The 15,281-nt window shown below is 32.6% G+C and overlaps 1 protein-coding gene across 8 annotated transcripts in view; it reads right to left on the reverse strand.

Moving 5' to 3' along the window:
* LOC123560143 (uncharacterized) overlaps window positions 1-15,281 on the reverse strand; it is a 121,148-nt gene that overhangs the window by 21,513 nt on the left and 84,354 nt on the right. For all 8 annotated transcript variants that reach the window (XM_053546576.1, XM_053546575.1, XM_053546574.1 and 5 more), the window contains one exon: window positions 6,793-6,964. In XM_053546576.1, coding sequence (XP_053402551.1) covers window positions 6,905-6,964 — 60 coding nt within the window. In that variant the 3' untranslated portion in view covers window positions 6,793-6,904. The remainder of the gene's footprint in view (window positions 1-6,792; window positions 6,965-15,281) is intronic.

Here is a 15,281-nt window from a genome sequence, read left to right on the forward strand (position 1 = left end):
ACAGGTGGCTGTTTAATACAGGTAATATATAGAATGAATTACCATTTATGAAATGAGACACTGGCTGCTTAAGACAGGTTGGCTGCTTAATAGAGGAGACTGCTAAAGCAGGTTTTCTGTATATGTCATATCATAACAATTAGGTGGTCCACTGACACACTCATGAGCCTCTTCAAATAATGAGAACATTATCAGTGAAGAAAAATGTATAGAGAATATTTGTTTATTTCAATGTCAGAATGCAATATTTTTCTCCAAGTGAACAACATAATGCAATATTTTAATTGAAAATGTGTATCATAGTGCTCACAAGTGACATATATATAAACCTTACACTGAAACAAACAAATTTTCTTTTACAAATTTATGTACTTTTAATGGTATTCTTTAAACACTAATACCATCTAAAAAGCAGTTTGTAATAAAGAAGTAAATCGTATTTCAGGCAAGAGCTGATACCTGCGTAAAGCCACAGACCTTCCATAAGCCAATGGGTAATTAAAAAAAAGAGCACCCCCCTTGCGGGGGGGCTGACGCTCATCTGTTTTTTTTTTGTGTAATAGAAATATTGTCCTCCCCATGATTTTCTAAGTATAAAATGGCAATCATTCTTGCAAAAAGCGGGATAGAGTTATGTTTCTTGATGTACAGTGTCCACTTATGATGGTGAAAAACTGTTGCAAGTTTAAAGCAATAGCTTTGATAGTTTATGAGAAAAGTCAACTTAAACATAATACTCACCAAGAAAATGATTTTCTAAGTCCAAAAGGGCAATAATTATTGCAAAAAGCAGGATGGAGTTATGTTGCTTGCTATACAGGGTCAGCTTAGGGATGGTGAACAAGTGTTGCAAGTTTCAAAGCAATAGCTTTGATAGTTTAAGAGAAAAAGTTGACCTAAACATAAAATTTAAACCCAAAGAAATCTGATATTTTCTAAGTCCAAAAGGGCCATAAATCTTGCAAAAAGCAGGATGGAGTTATGTTTCTTGCTGTACGGGGCCCAGCTTATGATGGTGAACAAGTGTTGCAAGTTTTAAAGCAATAGCTTTGATAGTTTAGGATAAAAGCTGACCTAAACATAAAACTTAACCAAGAAAACTGATTTTCTAAAGTCCAAAAGGGGCAATAATTCTTGCAAAAAGCAAGATGGAGTTAGTTTCTTGATGTACAGGGTCTGCTTATGATGGTGAACAAGTATTCCAAGTTTCAAAGCAATAGCTTTGATAGTTTAGGAGAAAAGTTGACCTAAACATAAAACTTAACCAAGAAATCTGATATTTTCTAAGTACAAAAGGGGCCATAAATCTTGCAAAAAGCAAGATGGAGTTATGTTTCTTGCTATACAGGGTCAGCTTATGAGGGTGAACAAGTATTCCAAGTTTCAAAGCAATAGCTTTGATAGTTTAGGAGAAAAGCTGACCTAAACATAAAACTTAACCAGGCAACGCCGACGCCGACGCCGACGCCGACGCCGACGCCGACAACCGCTCAAGTGATGACAATAACTCATCATTTTTTTTCAAAAAATCAGATGAGCTAAAAAGCCTGGGAGGATTGGCTAGTTATCAAACTTGGCAAAGGTCTTATGGCCAAACACATTTTGTTCAAGTTTGGTGAAGTTCGGATGAGAAATGTTCGACTTAAGAGAGCGGACAAGAGTAAAAATGCAGATTTTTCAGTAATTCAAGGGCCGTAACTCCAAAATGCCAGGACCGATTCGGCTAGCTATCGAACTTGGCTGAGTCTCATGGTCTAACACATTTTGTTCAAGTTTGGTGAAGATCGGATGAGAAATGTTCGACTTAGAGTGCGGACAAGAGTAAAAAGGCAGATTTTTCAATAATTCAAGGGCTGTAACTCCAAAATACCTGGACCGATTTGGCTAGTTATCGAACTTGGCTGAGGTCTTATAGTAAAAGACATTTTGTTCAAGTTTGGTGAGGATTGGATGAGAAATGTTTGAATTAGAGTGCGGACAAGAGTAAAAAGGCCTATTTTTGGTAATTCAAGGGCCGTAACTCCAAGACGCCTGGACCAATTTGGCTAGTTATCAAACTTGGCCGAGGTCTCATGGTCAAACACATTTTGTTCAAGTTTGGTGAAAATCGGATGAGAAATGTTCAACTTAGAGTGCGGACAAGCTTTGCGACAGACACACAGACTGGAGTAAATCAATATGTCTCCCACACCACTGTGTGGTGGGAGACATAATAAAGACGTGGTTTATTTATAGGAGGCATTGGTTGTATTTACTTGGCCTATAATAGTTAAAGAAACAAGAAATTTAGATGTTTCAACAGGAAGAGCTTATATGTGACAAAAAGAATATTACATTTGTGTCTTTCCTCACTGAAGTTTTTAAACTCGTTGAATAAAATTGATACAAGAGCTGTCAGTAAGACAGCCAAGCTCTACTATTCGAAATATTGTCCCAGAAGCAGGAAAATATTACCAAAAAAGGTTAAATATCAAAAGAGTTTTAAGTTCAAAAGGGGACATAATTTGACCAAAATGCATATCAGTTATGGGACTTGCTGCTATCAACTAGTCTTATAACCCCGAAGACACATGTGAAGTTTCAATTCAATATCTGCATTAGTTTTGCATGTAAAACTTTAACCAGAATTTTCTAAGTCCAAAAGGGGGCATAATTTGCCCAAAATACATGCCAGAGTTATGGTACTTGACCCAGTGAGGTTGGTAATTAATCTTGAAAAAGAAAGAAATAAGTTTCAAATCTATATGCCTTTTAGTAATAGCTGTACGTACTTGCACGCAAAACTTTAACCAGGATTTTCTAAGTCCAAAAAGGGGAATAGTTTGCTCAAAATACATGTCAGAGTTATGGGACTTGACCCAGTGAGGTTGGTAATTGATCTAGAAAAAGAAAAAATAAGTTTCAAATCTTTATGCCTTTTAGAAATAGCTGTATGTACTTGCACGCAAAACTTAAACCAGAATTTTCTAAGTCCAAAAGGGGACATAATTTGGCCAAAATGAATATCAGAGTTATGGGACTTGCTGCTATCAACTAGTTCTATAACCCCGAAGACACATCGTCACCTCAACGCAACAAAGTCGTAACTCAGTTTTTTTGCAAAAATCACTTTTTAGCTTATTTGGTGTTTTTAGGTATGAATAACATATTGTGTCAAAATATCAAAATTAAATACCTGAAAACATAGAAAAAAACGATTTTGCAAAGGGGGGGGGGATCCCAAACCCTTAAAATTTTCTGTCAGCGAAAAAAAAGGTTTTAAATCTCAAGTTACCCCCTTATTGCACAAAAAAATTTTCTGTAAAGTAAGCACTTTGTTTAGGGCAAAAAGGTTGTAATTAAATTTATGTTTATAAACATTTTGTCTAAAAATAGTTTTCCCTTATGACCTGGTATTAAATACATGTATTATAGTCATATTTTTTTGTATTATAAACATAAATACTATGTTTGTAATTTTTAAATCAGATGTCATAAAAATTTTTTGGCCTTCCCTTTTTTTGCCTCAAAAATATTTAAAAATTATGTTGTTTTTTCTAAAAAATTTTTTGAAATACCCCAAAGGCCCGTATTTGGGGCATACTCAATTCCCTCATTTTAGTAAACTTTAAAATTTTTTTTAAAAAACCAAAAAACGAAAAAGCAAATTTTTTTCAAAAATTAACAAAAAAAAATTAAAAGGGCAAAGGGGTTTTAAGCTTTAACCCCCCGACAGAGAAAAATTTAAAACGGGAATTTCCAAATTAAAATTTTTGAGCAAATTTCAGTTTGGCCCAAAATTTATTTTTAAAATCCCAAAATTTTAAAAACTGACTTTCCCGGGTAAACCCACATTATTATTTTTGTTTCGGGATTTGGGGTTTTTTTAAAGTAAAAAAACATAAATTCCCAAGTATGCCCCATACATTTTATTTTGTTCCTCCCACATGAGGAAAAGAAAAGGGTTTTTTCTAACCAAATTTCTTTTTTTTGGATAAATTTCCGGTTTTTGGTTTTCAAGGGGAAGCCCATTAAATGTCCATTTCAGTACATTATTACTTTTATTTTTAAATTTAAATTAATTCATGAAAATAGATTTTTTTTGGGAAAAAAAATTAAATTTTTATCAAATTTGTCATGACAAGTAAGAAACTGAAAACCCCAAAAACTAAAAAAAATTTTTGGGCCTAAAACTTAAAAATTTTTTTATAACCGTTTTAAACCGGGTCTTACCTGTTTTGGGCAAAGATATTTCAATATCTTTTGAAAAAAAAAAATTTTTTATCAAAAGAAATTTTGATTTTTTTTAAAAAAAATCTCTGAAGATGTGCATAATTTTTAAGATATGAAATTTTTAAAAAAATTTTTGAAACACAAAAGTGTAATTTTTAAAGAATTTGAATACAGATATTTTATTTTTAATAAAAAAGGGGGTTTTTTTTTTAATAAAATTTTACTTCTGATTGAAATCCCCCAGGATTTTTTAAAACAGATTTTTTTGTTAAATAGTTTTTTACTTTTAAAATATCTAAATATCTAATAAAAAGTAATACTTACAAACCTTTTTTGCAAAAAAAAATATCATAAAAAATACAGGGTTTTTAAGTCAAAAAGGGGCCGTAAAATCAAAATTTCACAAAATTGCATTCCTGAATTTATGTTTTAATTTTAATGAAGTGCTTGCTTTATTTATTTTTTCTTTTTGCAAAATAAAATTTTAAAAATTTTCTTTGTAAAAAATTATTTTCTTTTAAAAAAAATGTTTTTTTTTCTTACTGAAAAGTTTACAGAAACTGAGTTTCGACCTTTTTTGGGGTTGAGGGGACGACATAATTAAAATTACAATTAAATTTTTTCATTTAGTTTTGGGGGAAAAGTAACTTGCATGAAAACTTTAAAAACCCCAAAAATTTTTTAAGTCCCAAAAAGGGGGGGGATAATTTGCCCCAAAAAACAAAGTCCCGAGTTAAGGGGCTTTACCCAGAAGGTTGGTAATGACCTAGAAAAAAGGGAAAAAAGAGGGCATATGACCCTGGAACGCACAAAAAACAGAAAAATTTTGGGGCTACAAGTTTCCCAAAAGACAAAATGAAAAAATTTTTTGAAAAATTTTTTTGGGAAAATTTTTTCCCTGTACAATCAAGTAACCCCTGGGGCGGGGGCCCAATTTTTCCCCGGGGGATGATTTTAAAAAAAAGTTTTTAGAAGTCTACAGGAAATTTTACATATCAAAAAATTAAAATTAGGCCTTCTGTTTATTTCGGGGAGCTAAAAAAAAGTTTCAAATCAAAGGTTTCCTTTTAGAAATAGCTTTTTAAAACTTGCATGCACAAAATTAAAACCCAAAGGGGGTGACAAACCCACGTGATGGGCCCGGGGAAATAGAATAAACAAAAACTATTCTTTGAAAAAATCAAGCTAAAAAAAGGGGAGAGCCCAACATTTTAAATTTTTAAAATTTTTAATAAATTCAATATGAAAAAAACACTTGGTTTAAAAAACCTCTATTTAATCAAAATTTTTTAACAGAAAAAATATATAAAAAAACTATAATATTTTCCGAAGGATAATTTCTATTTTTTTCATTTCACCTCGTTTCATGTGGGGAAAGGGGGCAGTTACTTTCGGAAACAGGGGGTACCCGAATCCAGGGACACTGGTTAATTAAAAAGCCCCTCGTTACATAACTGGAAAAACTGGGGAAAGATGGCATAAAAACCCAAAAAAAAAAATGAATCAACTGTGAAATCCATGAAAATACAGTCCCACATGAATATTAATGATTTCAGAGTACAGTAAAACCTGTCTTAAACAGCCAGCCAAGAGAGTGGGAAAATGTGGCTGCTTACAACAGGTGGCTGTTTAATACAGGTAATATATAGAATGAATTACCATTTGGGAAATGAGACACTGGCTGCTTAAGACAGGTTGGCTGCTTAATAGAGGAGACTGCTAAAGCAGGTTTTCTGTATATGTCATATCATAACAATTAGGTGGTCCACTGACACACTCATGAGCCTCTTCAAATAATGAGAACATTATCAGTGAAGAAAAATGTATAGAGAATATTTGTTTATTTCAATGTCAGAATGCAATATTTTTCTCCAAGTGAACAACATAATGCAATATTTTAATTGAAAATGTGTATCATAGTGCTCACAAGTGACATATATATAAACCTTACACTAAAACAAACAAATTTTCTTTTAAAAAATTTATGTATTTTTAAGGGTATTCTTTAAACCTAATTCCATCTAAAAAAGCAGTTTGTAATAAAGAAGTAAATCGTATTTCAGGCAAGAGCTGATACCTGCGTAAAGCCACAGACCTTCCATAAGCAAGGGGTAATTTCCTCACTTAAAGAATTCTATACCACACACTGGGTTCTAAGCTAGCAGAAGTGATGGGCAAGTGATTCAAAATTAAAAGCAATAAACCAAACAATCATAGGGACCCAAGATTATCACAATTTGCTTGTTTGGGTTTAGTGCCGTCTTTCAACAGTATTTCAGTTATGTAACAACAGGCAATTAACCTAGCCATTGTTCCTGGATTTTTTAGCAGTACAAACCTGTTCTCAGCAAATAACTGCCAACTTCCCCACAAGAATAACAGGTGGAGGAGGAATGATTTCTGACACAATGTCTTTTATCAAATCGTCATGGAAACATATACTTGGGATCAAACTCACAACCCAATGATATGTAGATCTGTGCTCTCCCTATTGAGCTAAGCCTCTGACAAAAAGTAAAACTAAAACTGTATCTTCAAATGCAACAAATTTAACAACATCTAATTAATCTTAATAACTACCTTCATCTGAGTGTGTAAGTGGCAGTGATGCAGTAGGTTGCTAGACGGAATTGCTATCCTGCTCACAAGCTGTACCAATTTACGAGGGTACACTGGTGATGTGATCTGGAGGTCAAACCACTGACTTGTTATCTGCAGACCAAACAGCAGATGTAGCTTGTTGAGATTTGTTCTGTAAATTGAAGTATTTACTAATTATTTGTTATACTGATCATAGTTGCAAGAATCACATAAGAAATACGGAAATTCCACAAAAAGCAGGTTTTATCATTAATTCAGCTATTCTATAACTGAGTGAAGGATGATGAAAGCAGAATAAGATAAAATATTATGCAGGATTTATACAATGCTAAACAAAGGACATAAATGTGAATTATAATCTGTAAAACATCTTTTCTTGATCATCTTGAAAAACTACATCTGTGCCCCCACGTCCTGTCCATGACTCTAGGTGTAATATTTTTTTAAATATATTCAACACAAACTTATAAATAATTTTATGTGTAGTTTTCACTAGGTCAAGGACTAATATGCAATCTAGCTGAGTGAAATCTGAAATCGAACACCATATGCACAAGCTATATATCAATCCGCTAATAAAATGCTTTATAAATCTAATTCAACAAGCAAATTTAATGAATTGGTATCCCCTGCTGAAAGGGTTTGTGGTGAGAAATTGCAAAAAAAATATCCAGCAAAAAGTTAAGGATGTTACTAAGAAGCAAATAATTTCATTAGTCAAAATCAATTTAACAGAAAACAATTGTTTAATTAAAGAGTACATAGCTAGATAGATAGATAGATAGATTTATTTCGATAATTGAGCAAACATAACATAATTACAATACATGCATATAATTAAAATTTATAATAAACATATAAAAGTTGTCATATGAAGAAATTTGTGTTATAAACTATGTCAGTCACATCAATATCAAGGATGACACAAGAAAGAGAAAAAAAATCTCTTATTTCCATTGGGGTTTCTTTTGGTACCAATGGTCTGACATAGAGAGGCATGAAACATTAACATGAATATATATAAAAAAATTACCGAGTTCATTATTTATAAATAACGTATATGTTATGCATTTTGTAATTATAATTGCTCAATTTATGATTCTTAATTAAACGAAAGACTATGAATAAATAGACACCAATATCACATCAATATCACAGTACATTGTAAAAATATATTTTTTAAAAAAAAATGCATTACAACCAGGGACTAGATAACAGAAAGAACACAAAAAGTTCAGAAATGAAGCTATCTTTAAGAAAGTGGTCTTTTACCGCCCTTTTAAAACTAGATATGTTGGCAATTGTCTTATGTGGGGAGGCAGCATTTTCCATAACTTGCAGCCCAAGTAGGAAAAAGACTTTAGGCCAAAACCTTTAACTTTCGGTGGCACAAAGACCCAATTTTGGCTAGATCTAGTTTGGTATGCGTGAACAGAACCCTGTTTTAACGATATGATGACCCATGTAATCGGGGGATTGACCTTTTTATTTTAAAAACATGACAAAGAGTGATTTGTTCAACTCTTCTGGAAAGGGGTAACCAGTCTAGGGAATTAAAATGATGTTGTTCAATATGACATCTGTGTTCCAAGTTCAATACAAATCGGATCAATTTATTTTGTGTAACCTGTAGTTTGTCCTTCCAAAATTTTGTTAAACCAGGATACCAAAATGAACAAGCATAGTCAAAATGCCATTGAATAAGGGATAAAACCAAAAGTCTTTTAGTATGTTCATTAAGATAGGCCTTCTTTCTATAAAGAAATTTCAACCTGGCTTAGTTTTCTTAATAATGGAACTTAGCCATAGATTTACCAGTTAAACTCTGATCTAAGGTTGCACCCAAGTATTTGACAGCTGAGGTAGGATTAATAATTTGACCATTACACTTTATATTAAGGTCCCTATTAGTCCTAAGTTTAGGCTTGGAACCAAATATAATAGATTCAGTTTTACCTAGATGTACATAATAAATGTATGATCTTTGATCCTGACTAAAGAATTTATTTTGAATGGGATATGCTTACTGTAATAAGCTTAGCTTTTAAAATTAAATGCAGTTAACTGAAATGTGAGCTTGAAGTTTAGGTGGAACGAAATATTGTCTTTGAGTGGTTTGGCACCATGTGTTGCTGTTTAACATGTACATTTGAACTTGAAAGAACAGATGTCCTTAAGAGAACACAATCAAGTAAGATATCTTGAACATGGCTGGGGGCAGGATTGGTGCATTTACAATTTAACATGTTGAAGGTTTGAACATTTTTTTTAAAAAAGGAATGGAAATATACATAAATACATGTTTATATTCTTTTTGTGTGGGGGTGTGTTGGGTGCGGGGAGGAGGGGGGGGGGGGGGAGTTGAATAGGTGAGGAAACTTCACATTTTGATTATAAATATTGATGGAAAATTATAAATGAAAAAAAAAAAAAAAAAAAAAAAATTGGGTGAAGGGAGTGGAGGGGGCAGGGGATGCATGATCAGTAGTGGGCATGACTGGGCGGATGAGCGAGGTGGGGGAATGGTACAACTTGCACGTTGATAAATATTCATGGAAGGTTTGAAAAAACGAGGGCCATGATGGCCCTATACATCGCTCACCAGAGTTGATCTGGCCTAATGACCTAATTTTTGACCCCGCATGACTAAGAGCTGAACTTGACCTAAAGATCATCAAGACAAACATTCTGACTAAATTTCGTAAAGATTTGGTTACAACTCTGGCCTCTAAAGTGTTCACAAGCTTTTTCTTTGATTTGACCGCTAACCTAGTTTTTGACCCCATATGACCCAGATTCGAACTTGACCTATAGATTATCAAAACAAACATTCCGACTAATTCCCAAGAGTTTCAAATTTAAAATTTGTGGTCTCTAGAATATTGAAAAGAATTTCCTTTGTCTGGCCTAGTGACCAAGTTTTTCACCCCACATGCCCCAGATTCATACTTGACCTAAAATAAATGAAGACAAACATTCTCACCCTTTTTCATTAAAGACTGAGTCACAAATGTGGCCTCTAAAGTTTTTCACAACTTTTCCTATGATTTGACCAGGTGACCTTATTTTCGACCCCACATGACCCAGTTTCGAACTTGACTTAGAGATTATCAAGACAAACATTCCGACAAAGTTTCATAAAGATTGGGTCAAAAATGTGGTCTCTAGAGTGTTCACAAGCTTTTTCATTGATCTGACCTACTGACCTAGTTTTTGACCCCACATGACCCAGTTTCAAACTTGACCTAGAGATCATCAAGACAAACATTCTGACCAAGTTTAATAAAGATTAGATCAAAAATGTGGTCTCTGGAGTGTTCACAAGCTTTTCCATTAATCTGACCTACTGACCTAGTTTTTGACCCCACATGACCCAGTTTCGAACTTGATCTAGAGATCAACAAGACAAACATTCTGACCAAGTTTCATAAAGATTAGGTCAAAAATGTGGTCTCTGGAGTGTTCACAAGCTTTTCCATTGATCTGACCTACTGACCTAGTTTTTGACCCATCATGACACAGTTTAGAACTTGACTTAGAGATCATCAAGACAAACATTCTGACCAAGTTTCATAAAGATTGGGTCAGAAATGTGGTCTCTAAAGTGTTCACAAGCTTTTCCTATGATTTGACCTACTGACCTAGTTTTTTGACCCCACATGACCCAGTTTCAAACTTGACCTAGAGATCATCAAGACAAACATTCTGACCAAGTTTCATAAAGATTGGGTCAAAAATGTGGTCTCTAGAGTGTTCACAAGGCAAATGTTGAAATGTTGACGGACGACGGATGACGCACGTCGACGGACGCCAGACAATGACTGGTCACAATAGCTCACCTTGAGCACTTTGTGATCTGGTGAGCTAAAAATCTAAATTAAGGAATGAAAAAACGTTTTTTTTATGGGGGTGCGGGGGATAAAAACATACTGAGAAAGAAGGGACACAGGCTTTCATACCTTTAATACATATTTTGGACAAATCAATGGTCATCTAAAAAAAAAACTAAGTGCGCAAAGTCACAAGCTGAGCAATATTCCTTGATGGTTTCAAAAACTTTTAAGCATTCAATGTGTATTTTTCACTATTAGTAATAGAACATACCTCTAGTATGGCTGAGTGAAATCACAGACAGAACACCAGGAGCACAACTTCACACACTGTATAACAATCCACTATTCCTTTATGACTTTAAGTCAAATACTTTTTGAGATACAAAGTCGTATGACACAAACTTGTATGCCATTCATGCTTATTTTTGACTTAATTAAAGGTCATAACTTGGGTCTGAAAGACAGAAGTCCCAATTTAGACCCTTGGTGAACAACTACACATGCTGGATAAGTCAGTTTTAAGACAAATGCAACATGAACTTTGAAAATTATTTTCAAAATCAGACCAGCAGTTTAGGAGGAGATGTTGTTTGTAGATTTTTCTACTTTTAGCTCTGGCAATGTGGAACAGAACAGTTGGAACTAGTTTAGAAGAGGACCACCCAGGAAACATCAAGACAAAGTTTTATCAAGGTTCACCAGAGGAGATGTTGTTTGAAGAAAAGTGTGGCTGGACAATCTGATGCAGTACAGACACACGCCAGACAGTGAGGTTATCTTTTGTGCCTGAAGTAAGCTAAATGGCTAGATTTTTGAAAGTTTATTACAAGAGGGTCATGATGACCCTGAATTGCTCACCTGAGTAATATGAGCCACAATTTTTTCAAATGGCAAACTGAGGCTAAAATATTAAGAAAGTAAGTCAGTAGGTCATATTTATGGTCAATGAAAGTCAGTTTTAAGATCAGTGTGCAAAACTGTATATCCTTTCCGCAGCCTTAACGTACTAAAACGTATTAGCGTCTGATGGCCCTTTCACGCTTCCGTAGAAACAACATTTATTACACGAAACTTATTTTGAAAATATTTCTGAAATGTCTAGATCTGCAGCTCTCAAATACGGTTATATCTTACATCTGAGGCATATACTGACACTCTAGACAACATCAAAATGACATTTTGAGCGTTTTGGGTGAGTTCCAAAAATTTTACAATATCCCCTTGGTCAGTTACGGACCCCTGTGGATTTCTGTTTATCCCCGAGCTCAATGTTTTTTCATAGATTAAAAGCTGACATGCTGTACTAAAGCCCAGGTAATTTCAATTCGTAATAAAGTGCTGAAAATTGGCTCCCCAATAGCAAAAAAAAAGAAAAAAAAGAAAAAAGAAGTCCACGCGCATACATTTAGACGGGGTGACCCCTGTGTGTGACCCCTGACTATCTACAAATCAAAATGCGACTTTCGTTTTCAAGTTTAGCATTTCTACTTTCATTTTATTTACTTCCGGAAATAGCTGAAGGTCGAGTGACGTCATTTTCTGTGTTGTCAAAAACATATGTATGCCTGGCGAGATTGCATAAATATGTGCTGGCCGTCCTAAGGATATGTCGTCCAAATTTTAAGGCTGTATTTAAAAAAAAAGAAAGTAGGTGAGTTGGTCAAGGTCACAGTCAAGTGACCCCTAAGCAATTTGGGTCATCTGGTAATTATAATTAAATAGTCTAGGAAATATGATCTGATAATTTTTAAGTATTTTTTCCTATATAACTCATATGTGACCATGACTGAGAAAATGGGTCCAGATGAGGAAATTCGACATTTTCAGATTTTTGCATATTTAGAAAGTACATCCATTCAGAAATAAATCCTGAAAATTTCAGAGGAAAATCTTCAATATTTTGAGTTTTATGACATTTTTTGTAACATAGATATTAAAAGTATAAATAGAACATTTCAGTTAATATCCTTTCTTTCAAGTTTATTTGTCACTGGTAATAGTTCACAATTGTGAGATATAGAGGATATTTGTTTGTTTCAGTGAAATATCAATTTTATTTCACAAGTGAGCATCAAAAACTGATATTTTCATGAGTGGCATAGCCACGAGTGAAAATGACTTTTTTGGGTGCTCACGAGTGAAATAAAATTGATATTTCACTGACACAAACAAATTTTCTTTTTATTTTATGTGTAATACTTTACTTTTGTTACGCAATTTATAAAATATCAAAAATCGCGGGAAAGATCAACAGAAACATAACACAAATGACGTCATTTTAACGACGTCATCGTCATTATGGTCCCCGGTATTCATAACGCTGGGTATACAATTTGACTTCAGTCGCGACGGAGGACCGGAACTAGTTCGGCAAAAGCAGTGAAAATAAAAATGATAATCTACTGTTTCAAAACTGTGGATTATCACTTTTATTTCACTGAGAAAACTCTATAGTTCACTGGAAAACATAAAATAAAAGTTTATCTTCAGTTACAATGGCAGGATGTAATATAGATCCCTACTTAATACACAAAATGATAATCTATTAAAATCTACAAGCCTTTCAATAAAATCATTACTCAAATTGTGTTACCATGGCAACAGCTATATTAAATTCCCTTTTTCTACATGCAAATACTTAAAAAAAACATTTTCACTTGAAATAAGGTTTCAAAAGGTAAAATATTTTAAAAAATTATGTATTTTTAATTTTGGCATGAAAATTTCACATGAAAATATCCAAAATGTTTGATTGTATAACCCTCTTTATGACATGGGTATAACCATAAGAATAAAGAAATTTTAGTTTTTTCTTCACAAGTTATCTTTTCACTTGGTGGTAATAAAGAGTATTTTGAAAATAAATGAAAATTCATTATTATGAAATTTTATACTAGTGATGCTTACTTAAAGTAGAAAAATTTAATCAATTTTAATCTTCCATATCATGTATTAACCCATTCCCACATAGACATGTGGCCTTATCAGCTATCTATTATGCATGCTTATGACAGGTTATCAGTAATCAATAATCAATACAGTCTTTCAGTTTATCTGCACGTGTGCATAGGGGTAATTAGTGGAATTTGATAAAATTTTACACCTATGTTAGAAATGCTATTATTATAACATTTTCTATTCATTTGACAGTTTTTATGTCAATGTATGAAATGTTGCTTATACAACTGGCTTTTTAATGATGTTTTTCTTCTTTTTCTGCCAGGTATAGTTTTTTTTTAAAATGATGGGGAAAAGTTACAGAACACAAAATTTACCAAGAAAAAACTAATTTAAATTAATTTTTTTTGAATAAAATATAATTTACAAGTTTAAATAATTGTACACCTATAATTAAATCCAAATATCCAAAAATTATTTGTAATTTTAAAATATTTTAATGACAAATGTGGTTTTCAACAGCTATTTAGAAAATGCTAGTGCCACTGAACTTTTCATAAAAAAAAAATCATTGGGCCCACATGTACATTTTTTGCACCCCAGAACTTACTCTTACATCAAAATGGACAGATCATAAACCTGAGACAGACCAAATAAATTTAAGAATCATTAAATTACCTTTTTTATTTTACACGGTAGATTTATGCATAAAGCTATTATCATACATGTATATAACATACATGTATATCGTCCCTGTAGATAGTAAAAATGTCACCCGTGGGGCAGACGTTGCATAATTTTTTTATCCGTTCAAATTGAATATATATATATTTTTTTTACGTGATAAAACATTTCAACTATATGGCCAATGCTAAAAAAATCATCGTCAACCTTATTTTTTGTTTAAACATTATTAAAATTGCGTTACCATGGCAACATATGCATTAATTTCCCTTTTCTTCAATAGTTGTAAAATAGAAGCTTAACTTGAAAGAATGTTTAAAGTAAGTTATATATAATAAAAGTATAGGTATTCATAAATAAAATCTGAAGATTTTACATAAAAATCTTAAAAATGTTTGGTTTTATGACAGTTTTTGTAAAATTGGCAAAATCCATAAGATTTAGGCATTTTCATCATTGTGTCTTCATAACTTGTCATACAATTGTTGGTAATAAATGTCTATTTTAAACCTTCTGTTACTATGAACTTGTATATTTTAGAAGCTTATTTAAAGTAGGAAAATACTGATAATTAAAATTGTCAATATTATCTATGAAAACACTATTCATATTGCGGTTACCATAGCAACATATGCTTATATTCTTTTTTCTACGATAGTATTTCAAAATAGAAACTTTATTTGAAAAAAAAGTTTCCAGTAATCTGAATTCTTGAAAGTATAGATATTCAAAAGCAAAATCTGAAAATTCCAGACGAAAATATTAAATAAAGTTTGGTGCTATGATAGGTTTGGTAATATGGGTATTAACCATAAGAATAAACTATTAAAGCCATTGTTTCTTCAGTTTGTGTTTTTCACTTATTGTTAATAACTGGCTATCTTTAAATACATGGATCTTCTATTATGATAAAAATTATGTATATTTAGATTTTCACTTAAAGAGCAAATATCTAGCTAACAAAAATCCTTTAAATTTTTCTATAAAAACATTGTAAAACTGTGTTACCATGGCAACATATACATTTGATTCTGTTTCCAACATTAAAACTTT

The sequence above is a fragment of the Mercenaria mercenaria genome, chromosome 6 (genome assembly GCF_021730395.1).
Source record: "Mercenaria mercenaria strain notata chromosome 6, MADL_Memer_1, whole genome shotgun sequence".
In the NCBI taxonomy this organism is placed as follows: domain Eukaryota; kingdom Metazoa; phylum Mollusca; class Bivalvia; order Venerida; family Veneridae; genus Mercenaria; species Mercenaria mercenaria.